Source organism: Oncorhynchus nerka, linkage group LG15 (genome assembly GCF_034236695.1).
Source record: "Oncorhynchus nerka isolate Pitt River linkage group LG15, Oner_Uvic_2.0, whole genome shotgun sequence".
Taxonomy (NCBI): Eukaryota; Metazoa; Chordata; class Actinopteri; order Salmoniformes; family Salmonidae; genus Oncorhynchus; species Oncorhynchus nerka.
The window spans coordinates 61,339,616-61,363,776 of record NC_088410.1 but is presented as its reverse complement, the minus strand read 5'-3'; the positions used below and the strand labels follow the sequence as shown (position 1 = coordinate 61,363,776).

The 24,161-nt window shown below is 40.4% G+C and overlaps 1 protein-coding gene across 4 annotated transcripts in view; it reads left to right on the top strand.

Annotated features, from left to right (window-relative positions):
- Positions 1–14,761, top strand: part of LOC115143040 (diacylglycerol kinase alpha-like) — a 36,750-nt gene extending 21,989 nt beyond the window's left edge. For all 4 annotated transcript variants that reach the window (XM_029683036.2, XM_029683037.2, XM_029683035.2 and 1 more), the window contains 6 exons: positions 538–602; positions 740–830; positions 9,408–9,594; positions 10,070–10,190; positions 10,287–10,347; positions 13,401–14,761. In XM_029683036.2, coding sequence (XP_029538896.1) covers positions 538–602; positions 740–830; positions 9,408–9,594; positions 10,070–10,190; positions 10,287–10,347; positions 13,401–13,481 — 606 coding nt within the window. In that variant the 3' untranslated portion in view covers positions 13,482–14,761. The remainder of the gene's footprint in view (positions 1–537; positions 603–739; positions 831–9,407; positions 9,595–10,069; positions 10,191–10,286; positions 10,348–13,400) is intronic.
- The last annotated feature ends 9,400 nt before the right edge of the window (positions 14,762–24,161 follow it).

The window sequence follows — 24,161 nt, the reverse complement described above, 5'->3', positions numbered from 1 at the left end:
ACCCACTGGGAATGTGATTAAATAATTAAAAGCTGAAATAAATCATTCTCTCTTCTATTATTCTGACATTTCACTTTCTTAAAATAAAGTAGTGATCCTAGCTGACCTTAAACAGAAATTTTCCTCGGATTGAATGTCAGCAATTGTGGAAAAACTGAATGTATTAACTAAATGTATTTGGCTAAGGTGTATGTAAACTTCCCACTTCAACTGTACATATGTAAATAAGGTATCTGTTTTGAATTTTTTTATACATTTGTAAAAATATATAAAACAAACGTTTTCGCTTTGTCATTATGGGTTATTTTGTGTAGATTGCTGAGATTTTAAAAATTTAATCCATTTTAGAATAAAGCTGTAACATAACAAAATGTGTAAATTGTCAAAGGGTCTGTCTGAATACTTTCCGAAGGCACTGATATGACTGTGATTTTTCTTGTCATTTGTGCTCTTGTTTTCTTATTGTTACAAATTGCCCTTTTGTGGTAATAAAGATTTATTGAACACATGTAAATGCTACCATGTGTTAATTGACAGGATGCCTCCATTGCTCACCGCTTTCACTCCATGAGGGAGAAGCACCCTCAGAAGTTCAACAGCAGGTGAGAGTGACTGAAAGGTCAAGGATCAAACAAAGAGTGTTGAGTGCGAAGAGTGAAAAATCTGTTATGGCTGGGTGGGATTTTGTTTATCTCTGAGCACTGACCAAAAACAATGTTCTTTTTGTTTTCTCTGCAAGGATGAAGAACAAACTGTGGTATTTTGAGTTTGCCACCTCTGAGACCATCTCTGCCTCCTGCAAGAAGCTAAAGGAGTGTCTCAGCATTGAGGTGAACATTGAAGAGTCTTGAATCGTAGTTATTTTAGTTTGTGGTTAAATGGATCTTACCATAATTTACAGTGCCTTGCGAAAGTATTCGGCCCCCTTGAACTTTGCGACCTTTTGCCACATTTCAGGCTTCAAACATAAAGATATAAAACTGTATTTTTTTGTGAAGAATCAACAACAAGTGGGACACAATCATGAAGTGGAACGACATTTATTGGATATTACAAACTTTTTTAACAAATCAAAAACTGAAAAATTGGGCGTGCAAAATGATTCAGCCCCTTTACTTTCAGTGCAGCAAACTCTCTCCAGAAGTTCAGTGAGGATCTCTGAATGATCCAATGTTGACCTAAATGACTAATGATGATAAATACAATCCACCTGTATGTAATCAAGTCTCTGTATAAATGCACCTGCACTGTGATAGTCTCAGAGGTCCGTTAAAAGCGCAGAGAGCATCATGAAGAACAAGGAACACACCAGGCAGGTCCGAGATACTATTGTGAAGAAGTTTAAAGCCGGATTTGGATACAAAAAGATTTCCCAAGCTTTAAACATCCCAAGGAGCACTGTGCAAGCGATAATATTGAAATGGAAGGAGTATCAGACCACTGCAAATCTACCAAGACCTGGCCGTTCCTCTAAACTTTCAGCTCATACAAGGAGAAGACTGATCAGAGATGCAGCCAAGAGGCCCATGATCACTCTGGATGAACTGCAGAGATCTACAGCTGAGGTGGGAGACTCTGTCCATAGGACAACAATCAGTCGTATATTGCACAAATCTGGCCTTTATGGAAGAGTGGCAAGAAGAAAGCCATTTCTTAAAGATATCCATAAAAAGTGTCGTTTAAAGTTTGCCACAAGCCACCTGGGAGACACACCAAACATGTGGAAGAAGGTGCTCTGGTCAGACAAAACCAAAATTGAACTTTTTGGCAACAATGCAAAACGTTATGTTTGGCGTAAAAGCAACACAGCTCATCACCCTGAACACATCATCCCCACTGTCAAACATGGTGGTGGCAGCATCATGGTTTGGGCCTGCTTTTCTTCAGCAGGGACAGGGAAGATGGTTAAAATTGATGGGAAGATGGATGGAGCCAAATACAGGACCATTCTGGAAGAAAACCTGATGGAGTCTGCAAAAGACCTGAGATTGGGACGGAGATTTGTCTTCCAACAAGACAATGATCCAAAACATAAAGCAAAATCTACAATGGAATGGTTCAAAAATAAACATATCCAGGTGTTAGAATGGCCAAGTCAAAGTCCAGACCTGAATCCAATCGAGAATCTGTGGAAAGAACTGAAAACTGCTGTTCACAAATGCTCTCCATCCAACCTCACTGAGCTCGAGCTGTTTTGCAAGGAGGAATGGGAAAAAAATTCAGTCTCTCAATGTGCAAAACTGATAGAGACATACCCCAAGCGACTTACAGCTGTAATCGCAGCAAAAGGTGGCGCTACAAAGTATTAACTTAAGGGGGCTGAATAATTTTGCACGCCCAATTTTTCAGTTTTTGATTTGTTAAAAAAGTTTGAAATATCCAATAAATGTCGTTCCACTTCATGATTGTGTCCCACTTGTTGTTGATTCTTCACAAAAAAATACAGTTTTATATCTTTATGTTTGAAGCCTGAAATGTGGCAAAAGGTCGCAAAGTTCAAGGGGGCCGAATACTTTCGCAAGGCACTGTAAGTGTAGTGTTGTGAAAAAGTATTTGTCCCCTTTCTAATTTTCTCTACTTTTGCATATTTATTGTACTGAATGTTATCAGATCTTCAACCAAAACCTAACCTGAGTGAACAAATAACACCGTTCATATTTCATAAACAAAGTTATGTAAAACCCAATGCCCTTGTGTGAAAAAGTAAGTGCCCCCTTACACTCAATAACTGGTTGTGCCACCTTTAATTTTAAATGTGTTTCTTTTCAGCCATTTTCATGTAGACTTGATTGTGTGTTTTGGTTCATTGTCTTGTTGCATGACCCAACTGCACTTTAGCTCACAAACATATGGCCTGACATTCTCCTGTAGAATTATCTGATATAGAGGAGAATTCATGGTTCCTTCCATTAATGCAAGTCTTCCCAGTCCTGAGGCAGCAAAGCATCCCCAAACCATCACACTACCACCACCATGCTTGACTGTTGGAATAAGGTTCTTACTGTGGAATGCAGTGTGTGGTTTTCACCAGGCATAATGGGACCCATGTCCACTTGCGACTTTATCATGTAAATCTTGGTGGGGCAAATTCAAAAATGTTTTAATGATGCATGCCAGCAAAGCCACGGTTCAAAACTAAACAAAACATTAATTCCACTATAATGGCGACAAAGGTTACCCACAAACTGTTAGGCCCTACATAAAGCCATCCCAACAGCAGAACTTTCTTTTCAGCACCACGGAGTGAATCCTTACCATCGCTACACCTGGCTATCAGTGGAGCCTTGTCTGGCAGCGAAACAGTTCATTCAGCCTCATTTACTGCCTTTTAAAAAAACATAGCTGAAATGGCTGACTTGCTTAAACAAATGTGGTTTCTACTGACAATTGAGATGTATAAACTATGGCATAAGGGAACAATGAGTGCATAAGAGGCAATCCGTCATTTCGATTAAGACATTAATGAGCGAGCTAGAACGGACGTAGTCAATATAACTATTTTTATCAGCACTTTTGAAATGTACAGCGACAGAATTCAGCACATGGGCCGTTCTTACAGTATTGTCTCTGTACACCAAGACCGAATCGAAGGATAAATAAAGAGGGAATATAAGCAGACAATGAAAGCTCTTACAATATTCAATGATTACATTTCTCTAAAACAGGTTATAGGCTACATGTGGACCACCAAGTTAGAACAGCAGGCGAAATTAAGAGGGGTAAATAGACCATCTTATTAGGGTGATGCACATAAGCTACTAACATCTTACTACACAACATACACTTAGTATTACTTTCTTAGCTACAGTATACATATCTCCCTGGCATATTTCATCATATATGCAGCAGCATACAAGACATTATTGGGCTCACCTTGTTGTGCTGTGCTCACTTGAAAAGGAAGGTGGAGTGGCAGTCCTTCTTGTGGGTAAATTTTGTCATCAAACTTTGTCATCAATGTCTGTCATTCTCTGGATTTATGGTGATTTGAAGACAACTGGGAGGTTGAATCATGACGTCAGTGATCTTCAGGTCGGAGCTCTAGAAAAAGGCCTGGGTTCCAGTTGTCTTGAAGATTGAGATTTCCGAGTTTACAGTTGTTTTGAATGTGGTAGAAGTCATGCTGGATTGACAACATGGCCAATGTATTCAACCTTTTCTGGCCCATGGTGTTGATTGTGAATGTTTATCCTTTTTAAGCTTGGAAAAGAGACCCTTAAACCCAGAATTGGACCACACGTCCTCTCCACTGAATAGCAGGCTATTGATTGCTTTGCAATGCTTGCAGTTAGACACTGAATCCTACATTTGCGATTTCCAACTTGTTGTGTAATGTTTATGGCCGATGAGCACAGATGTGTTTTATCTATAATTTATCTTCATATGACAAGTATTGAAAAGGATTTGCCAGTTGACTGTCGACTTGATTAATAATGATGACTGCTTGTCTAGCTAAGATTTTGAAAGTATGATGTTGACATGATCAGTCCAATCAAAGCTACGGTAGATATAACGTTATTTCATGTCATTTTATCTGTGGCCAATGACCTTGAGCCTTCTTGGATGGGTATGTCTAATGTAAATCTATGGCAGCACCCAAGGGACTTTAATTTTCGAGCTCTCCCTGTAGATTTTGTGGTGACATCGTGTCCCCATGAGTGACAGAACACTGAGACAATCTGAGGCAACTAGAGAACATTACTAACCCCTACGCTCTGTATTTCCCGCTGGCTGCCCCACCACCATAGAAAGCACTGAGCTAGGCTGAAAAACAGGCTAAATAAATAGCTAAAACAAATATATACAATACCAGTCAAAAGTTTGGACACACCGACTCATTCCAGGGTTTTTCTTTATTTTTACTATTTTCTACATTGTAGAATAATAGTGAAGACATCATAACTATGAAATAACACATATGGAATCATGTAGTAACCAAAAAAGTGTTAAACAAATCTAAATATATTTGAGATTTGAGATTCTTCAAAGTAGCCACCTTTTGCCATGATGACAGTTTTGCACACTCTTTGCATTCTCTCAACCAGCTTCATGAGGTAGTCATCTGGAATGCATTTCAATTAACAGTTGTGCCTTGTTAAAACTTCTTATGGCTGAGATCCCGCTAACGGGATCAATATGACAACAGCCAGTGAAAGTGCAGGGCGCCAAATTCAAAACAACAGAAATCCCATAATTAAAATTCCTCAAACATACAAATATTTCACACCATTTTCAAGATACACTTCTTGTTAATCCCACCACAGTGTCCGATTTCAAATAGGCTTTACAGCGAAAGCACCACAAACGATTATGTTAGGTCAGAGCCAAGTCACAGAAAAACATTTTTCCAGCCAAAGAGAGGAGTCACAAAAATCAGAAATAGAGATAGAATTATTCACTAACCTTTGATGATCTTCATCAGATGACACTCATAGGACTTCATGTTACACAATACATGTATATTTTGTTCGATAACCTTCATATTTATATAAAAAAATCTCAGTATCTCAGTATACATTGGTGCGTTAGTTCCAAAAACATCCGGTGATTTTGCAGAGAGCCACATCAATTTACAGAAATACTCATCATAAATGTTGTTGAAAATACAAGTGTTATACATGGAACTTTAGATACACTTCTCCTTAATGCAACCGCTGTGTCAGATTTCAAAAAAGCTTTACGGAAAAAGCAAACCATGCAATAATCTGAGTACGGCGCTCAGAGCCCAAACAAGCCAAAAAGATATCCACCATATTGTGCAGTCAACAGAAGTCAGAAATAACATTGTAAATATTCACTTACCTTTGATGGTCTTCATCAGAATGCACTCCCAGGAATCCCAGTTACACAATAAATTGTTTTGTTTTGTTCGGTAATGTCCATCATTTATGTCCAAATAGCTCCTTTTGTTAGCGTGTTTGGTAAACAAATCCAAACTCACGAAGCGTGTTCACTAGGAGCAGACGAAAAGTCAAAAAGTTCCGTTACAGTCCATAGAAACATGTCAAACGAAGTACAGAATCCATTTTTAGGATGTTATTAAACATAAATCTTTAATAATGTTCCAACCGGAGAATTCCTTTGTCTGTAGAAATGCAATGGAACAGAGCTCGCTATCACGTGAACGAGGGTGGCCAGCTCGTGGCTCTCTGGCAGACCTCTGACTCATTCCCCTCTCATTCGCCCACACTTCACAGTAGAAGCATAAAAAAATGTTCTAAGGACTGTTGACATCTAGTGGAAGCATTAGGAAGTGCAACATGACCAATATCCCACTGTATCTTCAATAGGGAATGAGTTGAAAAATGACCAACCTCAGATTTCCCACTTCCTGGTTGGATTTGTTCTCAGGTTTTTGCCTGCCAAATGAGTTCTGTTATACTCACAGACACTATTCAAACAGTTTTAGAAACTTCAGAGTGTTTTATATTAAGATATACTAATAATATGCATATATTAGCAACTGGGACAGAGTAGCAGGCAGTTTACTCTGGGCACCTCTGGGCACCTTATTCATCCAAGCTACTCAATACTGCCCCCAGCCATAAGAAGTTAAAAGTTAATTTGTGGAATTTCTTTCCTTCTTTATGTGTTTGAGCCAATCAGTTGTGTTGTGACAAAGTAGGAGTGGAATACAGAAGATAAGCAAAGAACAAAGAGAAATGACAGTCCATCATTACTTTAAGACATGAAGTTCAGTTAATCCTGAACATTTTAAGAACTTTGAAAGTTTCTTCAAGTGCAGTCGCAAAAACCATCAAGCACTATGATGAAACTGGCTCTCATGCGAACCGCCACAGGAAAGGAAGACCCAGAGTTACCTCTGCTGCAGAGGATAAGTTCATTAGAGTTAACTGCACCTCAGAAATTGCAGCCCAAATAAATGCTTCAGAGTTCAAGTAACAGACACATCTCAACATCAACTTTTCAGAGGAGACTGCGTGAATCAGGCATTTATGGTCGAATTGCTGCAAAGAAATCACTACTAAAGGACACCAATAAGAAGAAGATACTTGCTTGACCCATTATTTGAATCATGTAGTAACCAAAAAAGTATTAAACAAGATTCTTCAAAGTAACCACCTTTTGCCTTGATGACAGCTTTGCACACTCTGGCATTATCTCAAATCAATTTTATTTGTAACATGCACCGAATACAGTGAAATGCTTACTTACAAGCCCTTCACCAACAATGCAATTTTAAGAAAAATAAGTGTTGAGGAAAAAATAGATAAATAAAAGTAACAAATAATTAAAGAGCAGCAGTAAAATAACATATTTTACCTTTATTTAACTAGGCAAGTCAGTTAAGAACAAATTCTTATTTTCAATGACAGCCTAGTGGGGTTAACTGCCTGTTCAGGGGCAGAACAATAGATTCGTGCCTTGTCAGTTTGAACTTGCAACCTTCCGGTTACTAGTCCAACGTTCTAACCACTAGGCTACCCTGCCGCCCCGTATACAGGGGGTACCGGTTCAGAGTCCATGTGCGGGGGGGGCACTGGTTAGTCGAGGAAATATGTACATGTAGGTAGAGTTAAAGTGACTATGCATAGATAAGAAACAGAGTAGCAGCAGCATAAAAGAGGGAGGGCAATGCAAATAGTCTGGGTAGCCATTTGATTAGCTGTTCAGGAGTCTTAGGGCTTGGGGTAGAAGCTGTTAAGTAGTCTTTTGGACCTTAACCAGCTTCATGAGGAATGCTTTCCCAACAGTCTAAACACTTGTTGGCTGCTTTTCCTTCACTCTTCGGTCCAACTCATCCCAAACCATCTCAATTGGGTTGAGGTCGGGTGATTGTGGAGGCCAAGTCATCTAATGCAGCACTCCATCACTTGGGGAAATAGCCCTTACACAGCCTGGAGGTGTGTTTTGGGTCATTGTCCTGTTGAAAAAACAAATGCTAGTCCCACTAAGCGCAAACCAGATGGGATGGCGTATTGCTGCAGAATGCTGTGGTAGGCATGCTGGTCAAATCTGCCTTGAATTCAAAATAAATCACTGACAGTTGCACCAGCAAAGCACCCCCACACCTCCACCTCCATGCTTCGGAGGAACCACACATGCAGAGATAATTTATTCACCTCACCTACCAAACACTGCATTCCACGATTAAGAGCCTCATACCATCAGTCAAGCATGGTGGTGGTAGTGTGATGGTTTGGGGACCTGGAAGACTTGCCTTAATAGACAGAACCATTAATTCTGCTCTGTATCAGAGAATTCTACAGGAGAATGTCAGGCCATCCATCTGTGAGCTGAAGCTGAAGCGCAGCTGAGTTATTTAGCAAAACAATGATCCAAAACACACAATCAAGTCTACATGAAAATGGCTAAAAAGCAACAACTTTTACGTTTTGGAATGGTCTGGTCAAAGTCCAGACCTAATCACAATTGAGATTTTGTGGCAGGACTTGAAACGAGCAGTTCATGCTTGAAAACCCACAAATGTTGCTGAGTTAAACCAGTTCTACTTGCAAGAATTGGCCAAAATACCTCCACAGTGGCGTGAGAGACTGATCAACAACTACAGGAAGCATTTGGTTGCTGTCATTACAGCTAAAGGTTGCACAGCCAGTTACTGGATGCATTTCAAACTCAAAGTAGACAGCCCTTGGCCCTAAACCCTGAGCCCTATGCTCTTGGGGTAATCCCCGTGGCCATATTTGTAAATAAATTAGAAATTGTGCTACTAATGCACAAATATGTCTCATAAATGTTTAGTTAGCTTTTGGAAATTATAGAAATAAATGTTTTTCCTTCTTCAGAAGTAGCTAGGCAGGCTAACGTTAGTTAGCTAATTCATTTGCTAGCTATCATACAGTAGGCGTATATTAATAATTATATAGTTAATATAAATAGACATGCAATCATAGTTGACTGTAGCGCATATAAATCACCCACAAGCTACCGGTGGCTGAAAACACAATCATCTCGGGATGAACGAGTGAAGAATATCCAAGCAAACACGGCCCATTTAAAAATCATTCCTTCTTCCCTCGCCCCTTGCCCTGCAAGTGTATACTCGTCAGACATCATTGATACGTCATCAGAAGTGTCCACTTCATTTGAGGGCTGAGGGGATAGGGTGTGTCTTTTAAGTGTATGGAATGCAGCCATGAGTGTAAGCGGGCAATTACTTTTCCACATGGAAATTGGGTGTTGCATAACTTTCTTAGTTAAATAAAATAAGTATCCATTTTTGTAGTTATAGGTGAACTTAGGTGCCTTTTAATATTATGTTTTGGATGAATATCTGATAACATTCTGTATCAAGATATGCAAAAATAGAGAAAATCAGAAAGGGGGCAAATGCTTTTTCCCGGCACTGTAGATAGTCTTAGCAATAATTAATTTAGTCTCTTTACCCATTTGTGACCGTGTCTGTCCGTCCGTCTATTTCTCAGTGCTGTGGGACACCCCTGGACCTGAGCGGTCACTCTCTGGAGGGCCTTGCAGTCATCAACATACCCAGCATGCACGGCGGCTCCAACCTGTGGGGTGAGGCTAAGAAGGCAGACAGAGACAATGTGTCAGAAGAGGAACCGCCTGATGTCGTCACTGACCACGACGTTCTGAAAATGAGCTCACAAGGTACTTTAGGGCATGCTTATCTCATACATTGTTGGAGGTTTATTTAGTTGCCTAGTGATATGAATGTTTACTGTAGCATTGTATGTAATATTGTCACTTTTCCCCTTACACAGACCATATGGTCTTTTTTTGGAAGGTGTCAGGTAGCCTAGTGGTTAGAGCGTTGGGCCACTAACAAAAAGGTTGCAAGTTCGAATACTTGACAAGGTGAAAAATCTGTTGATCTGCCCTTGAACAAGGCACTTAACCATATTTGCTCCTGGGTCGCCGTTGATAATGGCAGACTCTGGCCATGACCCCACTCTCCGCATACATATTAATACACACATGCAAGACATATGACCTATATAAGCACCCACCAAATTATCATGATATAATTTGTATTACAGTAGCTAAGTCACTGTATGTATGAGAATGAATGTCTGCTTAATGAGCTATTGACAATATATTTTAATGTTTCCTTTTCCCCCCACAGACCTAAGTGACAAGCGGATTGAGGTGGTGGGATTGGAGGGGGCGATTGAGATGGGTCAGATCTATTCTGGGCTGAAGAGGGCTGGACACAGACTGGCTCAAACATCACAGATCACTATCAGGTAGACTTAATACATGCTCTATACACAATTCTTCGGGTGTTATGCCTTTTTAACTTTGGGTATTAAAACGTGTCTCTCTCTCATTGCCTTTCTCAGGACACATAAAGCCTTGCCTATGCAGATTGATGGTGAGCCCTGGATGCAGCCTCCCTGCACTGTAAGTGTTGTTAATATACCCCTTAAGTGAGTTTGGCCGTGGAATTCCTATGACCAATTGAATTAGAAAGTGTGACAACTGGAGGAACATTTATTCTAAAATAAACATTGTTGATGTCCTTATGTTGGCTTGTTAGTTTTAGCAGTGGGCCAAGTCTCTTGACTCAATTTTGTTTCAGAAATACAATGTGATGTACTGGAGATCAGTATTTCCCAACCCTTACCAGACCAGACACATTTTTTTCCTAGACCTACACTGACGCACCAGACAACTAATCAAGGTCTTGGTGATTCATTAATTCAGCGATTCTTGAAAGACGGACCAATCTCAAATGTTCACAAATATTTGTCTTAATTTTAACACAAATGTGAAATATATACAGTTGAAGTCTGAAGTTTACATACACTTAGGTTGGAGTCATTAACTCGTTTTTCAACCACTCCACACATTTCTTGTTAACAAACTATAGTTTTGGCTAGTCGATAAGGAAATCTACTTTGTGCATGACACAAGTAATTTTTCCAACATTTGTTTACAGGAAGAATATTTCACTTATAATTCACTGTATCACAATTCCAGTGGGTCAGAAGTTTACATACACTAAGTTGACTGTGCCTTTAAACAGCTTGGAAAATTCCAGAAAATTATGTCATGGCTTTAGAAGCTTCTGATAGGCTAATTGACATAATTTGAGTCAATTGGTGGTGTACCTGTGGATGTATTTCAAGGCCTACCTTCAAACTCAGTGCCTCAAGGCATCATGGGAAAATCAAAAGACATCAGCCAAGACCTCAGAAAAAAAAATTGTAGACCTCCACACATCTGGTTCATCCTTGGGAGCAATTTCCAAACGCCTGAAGGTACCACGTTCATCTGTACAAACAATAGTACGCAAGTATAAACACCATGGGACCACGCAGCCGTCATGCCACTCAGGAAGGAGATGCGTTCTGTCTCCTAGAGATTAACATATTTGGTGCGAAAAGTGCAAATCAATCCTAGAACAACAGCAAACGACCTTGTGAAGATGCTGGAGAAAACAGGTACAAAAGTATTTATTTCCACAGTAAACGAAGTCATATATCGACATAACCTGAAAGGCCGCTCAGCAAGGAAGAAGCCACTGCTCCAAAACCGCCATAAAAAAGCCAGATTACGCTTTTCAACTACACATGGGGACAAAGATCGTACTAATTGGAGAAATGTCCTCTGGTCTGATAAAACAAAAATAGAACTGTTTGGCCATAATGACCATCGTTATGTTTGGAGGAAAAAGGGGGACGCTTGCAAGCCGAAGAACACCATCCCAACCGTGAAGCATGGGGGTGGCAGCATCATGTTGTGGGGGTGCTTTGCTGCAAGAAGGACTGGTGCACTTCACAAAATAGATGTCATCATGAGGAAGGGAAATGATGTGGATATATTGAAGCAACATCTCCAGACATCAGTCAGAAAGTTAAAGCTTGGTCGCAAATGGGTCTTCCAAATGGACGTTGACCCCAAGCATACCAAAGTTGTGGCAAAATGGCTTAAGGACAACAAAGTCAAGGTATTGGAGTGGCCATCACAAAGCCCTGACCTCAATCCAATAGAACATGTGTGGGCAGGACTGAAAAAGCTTGTGCGAGCAAGGAGGCCTACAAACCTGACTCAGTTACACCAGCTCTGTCAGGAGGAATGGGCCAAAATTCACCCAACTTATTGTGGGAAACTTGTGGAAGGCTACCCAAAGTGTTTGACCTAAGTTAAACCATTTAAAGGCAATGCTACCAAATAGTAATTGAGTGTATGTAAACTTCTGATCCACTGGGAATGTGATGAAAGAAATAAAAGCTGAAATAAATAATTCTCTCTACTATTATTCTGACATTTCACATTCTTAAAATAAGTGGTGATCCTAACTGATCAAAAACAGGGCATTTTTACTGGGATTAAATGTCTGGAATTGTGAAAAACTGAGTTTAAATGTTTTTGCCTAAGGTGTATGTAAACTTCCGACTTCAACTGTATATTTTTTTGATAGACCAAAGTATCACCTATTACACCATGTAAAGGAACAACTCCTAATTCTTCAAAACATATCCATAAAATGAAACTAAATGTATTTATGTCAACTCCGTCTGACGCTATAAAAAGCTTTTAATTTTTACATAGTTCAACAAGTGTTTGAAGGCCTTGATTTGTTTAATTCTAACAGATTATTCAAATGTGTAGTACAACTCTCCAAACATAGGTTTTTTTCCCGTTTTATACCACTATATAATGCTCCAGGGCTAATTTCGTTAGCATTTTGGCATGGTTTTCTAGAGAAAGAACATAAAACAATATTTTCTAAAGCTAACATCATCCCTTTATTTTTCCTCCGTTGCTTTATGACGATAAACCCTCAAATAAATAAACACATCTGAACCAAAATGTATATCCTATCAAGGAGATGGAGTTGACAGTTTATCGTTGTGACCATGGTGATTTCAATATTGCTTGTTTTAAATGTATTAAAAGTAGAGAACTTTACAGACCATGAGCGGTCTTGTTGCACTGCATGTCATGAGGACATGAGGGACCAAACATTTTTAGGAGTCACAGTTTTGTGATCAATATTATTTAAAGTTTCAGAGGGCTATTGGAAGAAACGACATAAGATCCTTTTTCAGTTAATATTAATTATTGCCAGTTTATACAATTTTAAACACATTTTTTGAGAGTTTGAAATTGGGATCCTTTGCTCCGGACAAGATCATTTCCGGTCGTAGAGAGGAGATGGAAATTAATAATATTGCAAATATTTAAACAATTCCAAAAACAAGTATTTCCCTTATAAAATTCCTTAAATTAAAATGAATCTCAAATATTGCTATAAAAATAAAAGGTTTCCCTGCCGGATAAGGATTGTCCCGTCTTTCAATAATAGTTGAATTACTTCAATCAGGTGTGTCCGTGGCAGGGAAAGGACAAACATGTTTGCCTACCACAAGAGGGTATGGGGATAAGGGAAACACTGTTGTAGACTGTGATGACTGTAAAACCTCCTGAATTTTCCACCCTGTGTTCAGATCCACATCACACACAAGAACCAAGCCAACATGCTGATGGCTGCTCCTGCCAAATCATCAGGCTTCTTCCACCTCAAGTAGAGGAAAGGTGGACTGCAGCACTGAGACTGAAGAGGTCCGGGTGTAGGGTGAAGTTGCCCTTTGACACTGATCTTGGATCAGTTTTTCATTTTCCCCACTAATGGTTAAGGTTTGGATTGGGTGAGTGGATGCTTATCCTAGTTCTGTACCTCGGGGAAACTTCACCCAGGAGCAGAGGTCCACTGACTGCTGAAGAACCACTGCCATAAAGGAACCAACATTTGCGTAAAAACATTCTTCATGTCTGAATTTCTTCCTGAAACACTAGTAGCCATTGATTAACATTGATACTCTACTCATTTCCATAACAAAAAACTATCCCAGGCTTGTGTTGATTTGAGTACCCTCATGTTAAGCTTTATATTACATTGCTATTACATTTTGTATCTGTTTGTATTAGTTATGTATAATTCCATAGTACTCCATGAGTTGTATTACTTTTATGCCTTATTGTTATGTAAATGCACAGTAATAGATCTCCTGTTTGTTTATCTGCTTTCTATAGCATTTTCACACAAATGTTTTTGTATCCATATTGATTAACGTGATAGGCCAACAGTCTGTGTCGCTATATAATGCCGTTCACTGTCAAATCTAAGTATGTTTTGCCTACTCAGCAAGTTTCTTGTAGAGGATACAGGTCAGACAGCTGAGGGTATCGTTCGCGTTGCCCGACCTCACTTAAAGGCCCAGTGCAGTCAAATTATGATTTTTCTGTGTTTTACATATATTTCCACACTATGAGGTTGGAATAATACTGCGAAATTGTGAAAATTATGATAATGCCCTTTTCATGTAAAAGCTGTTCGAAAAGACAGACTGACATTTCAGGTGGTTTTGATGGGATGCAGTGTTGGCCTGCCTGGTGACATCAGGTAAATTCATTAAAAGACCAATAAGAAAGAGTTCCAAACCTCTGCCAATAACAGCTAGTTTTCTGTTTTCCCCTCCCCACTCAAACCACTCCCTAAGTCTTAGCAAAATTCTTGCTTGAGAAATTGCTCTACCTAAGAAGCTATTTTTGTTTCTTTTTGAGCATTTTGATTGAAAACATTCACAGTTAGGTACTTAATTGTTACCCAGAAATGTGATATTTGATATTGAGATAAAAACAGCTGCATTGGGCCTTTAACACTGTCACAAACAGCACTTCCTCATTTTCACTAACCTAATCTCTTTGCTTAATGAGACTGCTTCCAAACCACAACTACTGAGATGCTGTCCTCAAGAAAAAAAGAGACCTGGCTTTTCTCTTTAAATAAATAAATGTATAGCCTACAGTATGTGTATTCATGTATCTACCATGGTAAGAGATCTTTAAGAAAGACAGCAATTTCTTATCTCTGCCTGTAACGATGTGCGCTGAGAGTCAGGAAGCAAGTTCAGGGAGTGAGTGTTTTAATAAATAAATGCAACATAAAACAAAACAAGAAACACGAACAACGTGGAACAACGTAAACACTGGAACAGAAACAATAACACCTGGGGAAGGAACCAAAAGGGAGTGACAGATATATGGAAGGTTATCAGGGAGGTGATGGAGTCCAGGTGATTTTGATGACGCGCAGATGCGCGTAACGATGGTGACAGGTGTGCGCTATAACGAGCAGCCTGGTAACCTAGAGGCCAGAGAGGAAGCTCGAGGAGCCGGTTGAGGCAGGGGAGTCCGAAGAGCCGGCTGAGGCAGGGGAGCCCGGCTGAGGCATGAAAGCCCGTAGAGGCTCCTGGACCCGACGTCATTCCACCTGACAAAAAAATAATAAAAAAATACACCCCCTGATGCTTCCCTTAGGTGAGGCATTATTCTGTAATGATGTGAGCTGAGAGTCAGGAAGCAAGTTCAGGAAGTGAGTGTTTTAATAAATAAATGCAACATAAAACAAAACAAGAGCCATGAACAACACACAGACTAAACACTGGAGCAGAAACAATAACACCCTGGAGGAAGGAACCAAAGGGAGTGACATATATAGGGAAGGTTATCAGGGAGGTGATGGAGTCCAGGTGAGTCTGATGACGTGCAGGTGCGCGTAAAGATGGTGACAGGTGTGCGCCATAACGAGCAGCCTGGTGACCTAGAGGCCAGAGAGGGTTCACACGTGACACTGCCTTTCTCAAGTTCAGTTACCAGCAGGATATCGCTGTATGTGACAGAATGGGACGGCAGGGTAGCCTAGTGGTTAGAGTGTTGGACTAGTAACCGAAAGCTGACAAGGTACAATTCTGTCATTCTGCCCCTGAACAGGCAGTTCCTAGGCTGTCATTGAAAATAAGAATTTGTTCTTAACTGACTTGCCTAGTTAAATAAAGGTTAAAAAATGTACTTTTATAAAGGGTGTCAATGGCAGTTGGGCGGCTGTCATAGTGGTGCTGTGTCATACTTAACAGGTTTGTGTTTGTTGGCCATTGGTGTTAATGGCTGTGGGACTCCCAACGGAGCTCAGAGACAGGGCCAAAGTAGGGTGCCATTTGGTACGAAACCCTGGTCTTCAGGAGTTTCCCTAAAATGACTGCAACACTAGAACTACAGTGAACAAAAATATAAACGTGTAAAGTGTTGGTCCCATGTTTCATGAACTGAAATAAAAGATCAGGCATTTTCCATACACACAAAAAGTTTATATCTCTCAAATTTGGTGTACACATTTGTTTACATCCCTGTTAGTGTACATTTCTCCTTTGCCAAGGTAATCCATCCACCTGACAGGTGTGGCATATCAAGAAGCTGATGATCATTGCACAGGCGCACCTTGTGCTGGGAACAATAAAAAGGCCACTCTAAAATGTGCAGTTTTGTCACATAACACAATGCCACAGATGTCTCGAGTTTTGAGGGAGCGTGCTATTGGCATGCTGACTGTAGGAATGGCCACCAGAGCTGTTGCCAGAATGTTAATTTCTCTAACACAAGCCGCTTCCAACATCGTTTTAGAGAATTTGGCAATACGAATTTGGCAACCGCCCTCAAACCGCAGACTACGTGTAACCGCTCCAGTCCAGGACCTCCACTTCCGACTTCTTCACCTGTGGGATCGTCTGAGACCAGCCACTCAGGCAGCTGATGGAACTGTAGGTTTGCACAACCGAAGAAAGTCTGCACAAACTGTCAAAAACCGTCTCGGTGAAATTCATCTGGGTGCTAGTCATCCTTACCAGGGTCTTGAACGGACTGCAGTTTGGCGTTGTAACCGACTTCAGTGGGCAAATGCTCACCTTCAATGGGCACTGGCACACTGGAGAAGTTTGCTCTTGGCGGATGAATCCCGGTGTCAACTGTACCGAGCAGATGACAGACAAAGTGTATGGCGTTGTGTGGGCAAGCGTATTGCAGATGTGAACAGGTCCCCATGGTGGCGGTGGGGTTATGGTATGGGCAGGCATAAGCTATGGACAATGAACACGATTGCATTTTATCAATGAAAATTTGAATGCACAGCGACACCGTGACGAGATCCTGAGGCCCGTTGTCGTGCCATTCATCCGCCGCCATCAACTCATGATAATGCACACATGTCGCAAAGATCTGTACACAATTCCTGGAAGCTAAAAATGTCCACGTTTTTCCATGGCCTGCATACTCATCAGACATGTTACTCATTGAGCACGTTTGGAATGCTCTGGATCGACATGTAAGATAGCGTGTTCCAGTTCCTGCCAATATCCAGCAACTTTGCACAGCCATTAAGGAGGAGTGGGACAACATTCCATAGGTCACAATCAATAGCCTGATCAAGGAGGAGGCACATGGTGCAAACCAGAACATTTTTCCTTCGCTTCAGAGAAATAGAGTGAACTTTTTCCACATTTTGTTACGTTACAGCCTTTTTCTAAAATGTATTAAATAAAACATTTTCCTCATCAATCTACACACAATACCCCATAATGACAAAGCTTTTTTTGCAAATGTTATTAAAAATAAAAACAGATACCTTATTTACATAGATTTTCAGACCCTATGCTATGAGACTCGAAATTGAGCTCAAGTGCATCCTGTTTCCATTGATCATCCTTCAGATGTTTCTACAACTTGATTGGAGTCCACATGTGGTAAATTCAATTTATTGGACATGATTTGGAAAGGCACACACCTGTCTATAAAAGGTCCCACAGTTGACAGTGCATGTCAGAGCAAAATTCAAGCCATGAGGTCGAAGGAATTGTCCGTAGAGCTCAGAGATAGTATTGTGTCGAGGCTCAGATCTAGGGAAGGTTACAACATTTTTTGTTGCAGCATTGAAGGTCCCCAAGAACACAGTGGCCTCCATCATTCTTAAATGGAAGAAATTTGTAACCAGCAAGACTTCCTAGAGCTGGCCGCCCGGCCATACTGCGCAATCAGGGGAGAAGGGCCTTGGTCAGGGAAAGATGAACGGAGCAAAGTAGAGAGAGATCCTTGATGAAAACCTGCTCCAGAGTGCTCAGACTGAGGCGAAGGTTCACCTTCCAACAGGACAACGACCCTAAGCACACAGCCAAGACAAAGCAGGAGTGGCTTCGAGACAAGTCTCAATGTCCTTGAGTGGCCCAGCCAGAGCCCGGACTTGAACCTGATCGAACATCTCTGAAAATAGCTGTGCAGTGACGCTCCCCATCCAACCTGACAGAGCTTGAGAGGGTATGCAGAGAAGAATGGGAGAAACTCCCCAATTACAGGTGTTGCTGTAATTGCTGCCAAAGGTGCTTGAACAAAGTATTCAGGAAAGGGTCTGAATACTTATGTAAATGTGAAAGTCTTTTATTTTTAATAGATTTGAGAGAAGAAAATCAAAAAATATTTCTGCTTTGTTATTATGGGGTATTGTGTGTAGGTTGTTGAGGGAAATAAACAAATCCATTTTCAAATAAGGCTGTAAAAAGTCAAGGGATCTGAATACTTTTTTTTAATGTATTTAAAAGATTTTCATGGTTGTGAATTTTATCTGTGCAATGTGGTGGTCACATCAGATTTGTGTTCGGATCAATGCCCCTACCTTTTTTCTTTAAGGTACTGTATCTGTGACCAACAGATGCAATAATGTATTCCCAGTCATGTGAAATAGATTAGGGTCTAATGAATTTCAATTGACTGATTTCCTTATACGAACTGTAACTCTTTGAATTTGTTGCATTTTTATTTTTGTTCAGTGTAGCTAGGAGATGTGTTCCAAAGTAGTGCTGCTCATGAAAGGACAAAATAGGCTGAAATAGAACAGTTATATTACCCATGTCACCTAAAATAGCCTCGCCAATTGGAGATTTGCTTCTTTGCATTACACTGTTTAGTAACAACATTGTTTAGTCTTAATGAGCAAATGAGTGTTAATTGAGTTATTATGCTGAAACGAGAACCCTTAGGACTGGAGTCTGATACCCCCTCTGATACCCCTGAAGAAACCTGGGCCGTTAATCTAGAAATACACCCCTCACCCTTCTAAAGGTCACATGAAACTGGGATGCTTTCCATACATAGCGTATGGTACCTATGTGTGTCTACATGTGTACCATAGAGTACATGGTATACTCCACCAAAAAGAGAAGTATGTGATGAGTAACGTGATCTGTATGAAGGTGGGCCACTCACTTGGGGCCCCTTGACTCCTCAAACTCTCACTGAATTTTTACAATCGTACTGACGGAGCATGATTTGTGTTGGGAATTTGGGATTTACATGCCGCATAATCATGGGAAGAAATATTTCTAGGACAATTTGTGAGATTCTCTCTTTGTGCATGGCTTGCTACAGGCTTCACTTCAAAAGTCATGGTTTGAAGTTATCATCCTTCAAAGATGAGACAAATACTGCACAATATGTCAAGATCAAGCAAAGATATTTGGAACAGCCATCTCTCATTGGCCTGAAATGGCATCTTGCAGTGCATGTAATAACGCTAAAACTGAGGGAATCATCCAGTTTAAAAATACAGCAAGAAATGTACAAATTCCCTGTCAGTAAAAGGGGAAAACAGTTCAAAGGATACTATTCAGTTGGATCAACGCTGATTTTACCCACCTCGTCAGCTTCAATTCTTGATACACTGTATGAGTTTGTCATTGTGTGAAGGACATTTGTGAATTCTTAATAGATTGAAATACAGATTACTTGCTTTAATCAAGGAATAATAGTTCATAGGTTTTGACTAAGTTTAATTATTTTTTCCAAATACACCATTACCAATTGCAGAGCCCAGATTTGAACTGTCATAACCAAGGTAATGAGGCTTTTCACCTGAGGGGGTAGAACCGTGATGGTGATGGAAGGCTGAAAAGAACTCTCAATTTGCTGCAAAATAAACACAACACCTATCAATTCTATAACATCTGCCTGACTTACTGAAATATGTGAAGCTCTTAACACCCCCATGCTAACCTGATATAGTCTAGGGAGTGGAGCGGGCCAGGGGGGACGACGATACATTGAGAAGTTCGCTACCAGAACCTGACCCTCCCCATCCCTCTCTCTTTCTGCTCCCCACACCCCCTCTTTCCCCATTTTCTCTATCTGCCCACCCTTGACTCCCTTCCTGTCGCTCCCACACTCTTTCTCTCACTCCTCTCTCTCTCACTCCTCTCACTCTCACTCCCCTCTCTCTCTCTGCCCATAGTTGTGTCTAGAGACAGGGGAAATGCCCCTGTAACTTGAGCCCCTCTTCTCCCATGTCCATTCACAGCCACACTGATATGGACCCTTGGTGCCGTTGGCCAGACACAGGCCGTCTCTGGTAGTGCCTGCTCCAAGCAGCTGCTGGGTACGTTTCATGGTGCAAGACATCAAACACTCAAAGACAAATTAGTTATAGCACGAGGCATGGTACCTGTGCATTTGGAACACTATGCAGAAAAGGTATCACATTATTTTACTTTTATAACAATACATTCATGGCCGCTTTAATGAAAATATCAAATAAAAGTGTGTGAATAGTGTGTGGCTATCATACATTACTGGTGAGTTATTTGATAGAGTGCCTAAAAGGCACCGAGTTCTAGACAAGTACACTCATAAATCACACACTGCACTATGTTGGGTTCTCGTGTGTGACTCCCCCACTTGTTGATTGATTAGAGTGATATACAGCCATGATGTTGAGTACCAGTTGTTAACCATGCGCCCATATCAAAATAAACCCAAAACACTTTATGATGAGGGAGGGGCAAAACATCCACTCAGCACATTTTGAGCTTTGCCTTTTCCTCAACTGCTGTCAAGAGAACCTATCAACATATGTCAATAGGCTTATTCATTTCTGGTACCACATCTAAATCAATAGATATTAGATATTTTACTTACTGTTTGATCGATTGTTAAATTCTTCCTTCTTTCCCCCAACTACCCTTCTCCCCCTTCTTGCCACTCCTGCTTTTGGCAACTGTGTGGAGGGATATTGGAAAATATACTGGAGAGCATACTAGAATTCCTCCATGCCATTGGAAGGATTCGGTCACCACTGTCCTTATCATGTTTCACTATGGGATGCTGAACTGCTGATGAAAGTTATTAGACAGTTATATGTTCTTACTAGACAGTACTGTAGGTAACCAAGGTCAAGACGCACTTGGCTACTTTTATGCTATTGATTAATCTATTTAATAATGTATTTGTATGCCTGTTAATAAATGCATGTGTTCATTTAGTTTCATGTAAATTTGGTTTAGGTCAGGGGAAACAAGGTAAATGTATTAGAAAAACGAATTATTCATTGATTAAGGAACGTCTTCAAGGTATCTTCAAGGAAAGAAAATATTCAAGCTAGTAGCCTTGAAAATTACAGTTATGATTCAAACTCAAATAATGGAGTTGTTCAAATTTGATTAAAACATTAACTCCATAGTCTAGGCCTACAAACATGTTTTTCCTCACCAGTCAGTTGCATTGTCAAAATAAATCAACTATTTAATAGGAAAAAAAGTATTTGGAGCAAAATCAAATCAAATTGTATTGGTCACGTACACGTGTTTAGCAGATTATTGCGAGTGTAGCGAAATACCTGTGCTTCTATCTGTGACGGTGCAGTAATATCTAACAATTACACAACATATACCCAATGCACACACATCTAGTAAAGGAATAGACACTCAAACAAACATAACACTAAAAAAGCATGACTAAAAAGCTAAACATTCAGGATATCTATTTATTTACATATTTTTATTTAGCTGGTTATGTTTAAGCCTACAGTATGAGACACGATGAGAACGTATAGGCAAAAGAAAGGGACATAAAACTTGAAAGCGAGGATGTGGCCCTATCTGACTACAGACATCAGACACAACATTCTTCCGCAAACTATTCTTAGAAACCTGCTTATTTTTTTCTTCGCTTGGATGTCCCGGAGATCGACAGATTTGATCTACATCACATGCAGGGATTCCACCTACGTCAATGGGTACCCTTGATTTACGTCATCGGAGAGACTGGCCTCGTTGTTCTTCGCGAGACCAGCATTTCCCATTCTATCGAATACTAAAGAGTTAATGGAACAAAGGGGAAATTAATCTAGCTAGAAAACGAGCATCAATTTGCACTAAGAAAATCGGTGAAGAAAAGCCCAATTTGTCTTAAAGACTTTGCTGTTTTGTTGTTCTACTTGAGTTTTTTTTTAAATGACTCCAAAGAGAAGAGTAAACATGTAAAACACACACGGAGTAAAGTGACGATGAGCAGGGTTGCGCTTTGTGATTGGTGGGAGTGAAGCGAAACTACCATCTAAGAAGATAGTTACAACAACACGGTGAAAAAACATAGGCAAGTTAATGAAAGTTATTTCTAAAGTTGATATTTTTATACAAAGTTATGGTTGAATAAATAGCCTATGTTAATGCAAAATATTTGCATGAATTCGCAACACAAGTACTTTAGCAATGGTGCACGTGCAAATTAACTCATTGCATCACGTATGTTTCAAATAATAACCAGGACTTGTAATTGTCCAATCCTGACCATTAACATTTTCAAATGATTTTATATATATATATATATATATATATATATACACACACACATATACAGTACCAGTCAAAAATTTGGACACACGTAATCATTCAAGGGTTTTTCTTTATTTTTAATATTTTCCACATTGTAGAATAATAGTGGAGACATCAAAACTGTGAAATAACACATATGGAATCATGTAGTAACCCAAAAAGTGTTAAACAAATATATTTTATATTTGAAATTCTTCAAAGTAGCCACCCTTTGCCTTGATGACAGCTTTGCACACACTTGGCATTATCTCAACCAGCTTCATGAGGTAGTCACCTGGAATGCATTTCAATTAACAAGTGTGCCTTGTTAAAAGTACATTAGTGGAATTTCTTTCCTTCTTAATGCGTTTGAGCCAATCAGTTGTATTGTGACAACTTAGGGGTGTTATACGGGAGATCAAATCAAATGTTATTTGTCACATACGCCAAATACAACAGGTGAAATGCTTACTTACAAGCCCTTAACCAACAATGACATTTTAAGAAAATACCTAAAAAAAAAAGTAAGAGATAAGACTAACAAATAATTAAAGAACAGCAGGAAAATAACAAAAGCAGGGCTATATACAGTGGGTACCGGTACAGAGTCAATGTGCGGGGGCACCAGTGTCGAGGTAATTGAGGTAATATGTACATGTATGTAGAGTTATTAAAATGACTATGCATAGATAATAACAGAGAGTACCAGCAGCATAGAAGGCGGCAATGCAAATAGCCTGGGTAGCCATTTGATTAGATGTTCAGGAGTCTTATGGCTTGGGGGTAGAAGCTGTTTAGAAGCCTCTTAGACCTAGACTTGGCGCTCCGGTACAGCTTGCCGTGTGGTAGCAGAGAGAACAATCTTATGACTAGGGTGGCTGGAGTCTGACAATTTTTAGGGCCTTCCTCTGACACCGCTTGGTATAGAGGTCCTGGATGGCAGAAAGATTGCCCCACGGTGATGTACTGGGCTGTACGCACTACTCTCTGTAGTGCCTTGCGGTCGGAGGCCCAGCTGTTGCCACACCAGGCAGTGATGCAACCTATCAGGATGCTCTCGATGGTGCAGCTGTAAAACCTTTTGAGGATCTGAGGACCCATGCCAAATCTTTTCACTCTCCTGAAGGGGGAATAGGGTTTGTCGTGCCCTCTTCATGACTGTCTTGGTGTGCTTGGACCATGTTAGTTTTGTTGGTGATGTGGATGCCAAGGAACTTGAAGCTCTCATCCTCTTCCACTGCAGCCCCGTCGATGAGAATGGGGGCGTGCTTGGTCCTCCTTTTCCTGTAGTCCACAATCATTTCCTTTGTCTTGATCACTTTGAGGGAGAGGTTGTTGTTCTTGCACCACACGGTCATGTCTCTGAGCTCCCTATAGGCTGTCATATCGTTGTCTGTGATCAGGCCTACCACTGTTGTGTCATTGGCAAACTTAATGATGGTGTTGGAGTCCTGCCTGGCCCTGCAGTCATGAGTGAACAGGAGGGGACTGAGAACACACTCCTGGGGGGCCCCCGTGTAGAGGATCAGCGTGGTGAATGTGTTGTTACCTACCCTTACCACCTGGGGGCGGCCCATCAGGAAGTTCAGCATCCAGTTGCAGAGGGAAGTGTTCAGTCCCAGGGTCCTTAGCTTAGTCATGAGCTTTGAGGGCACTATGGTGTTGAACGCTGAGCTGTAGTCAATGAATAGCATTCTCACATAGGTGTTCCTTTTGTCCAGGTGTGAAAGGGCAGTGTGGAGT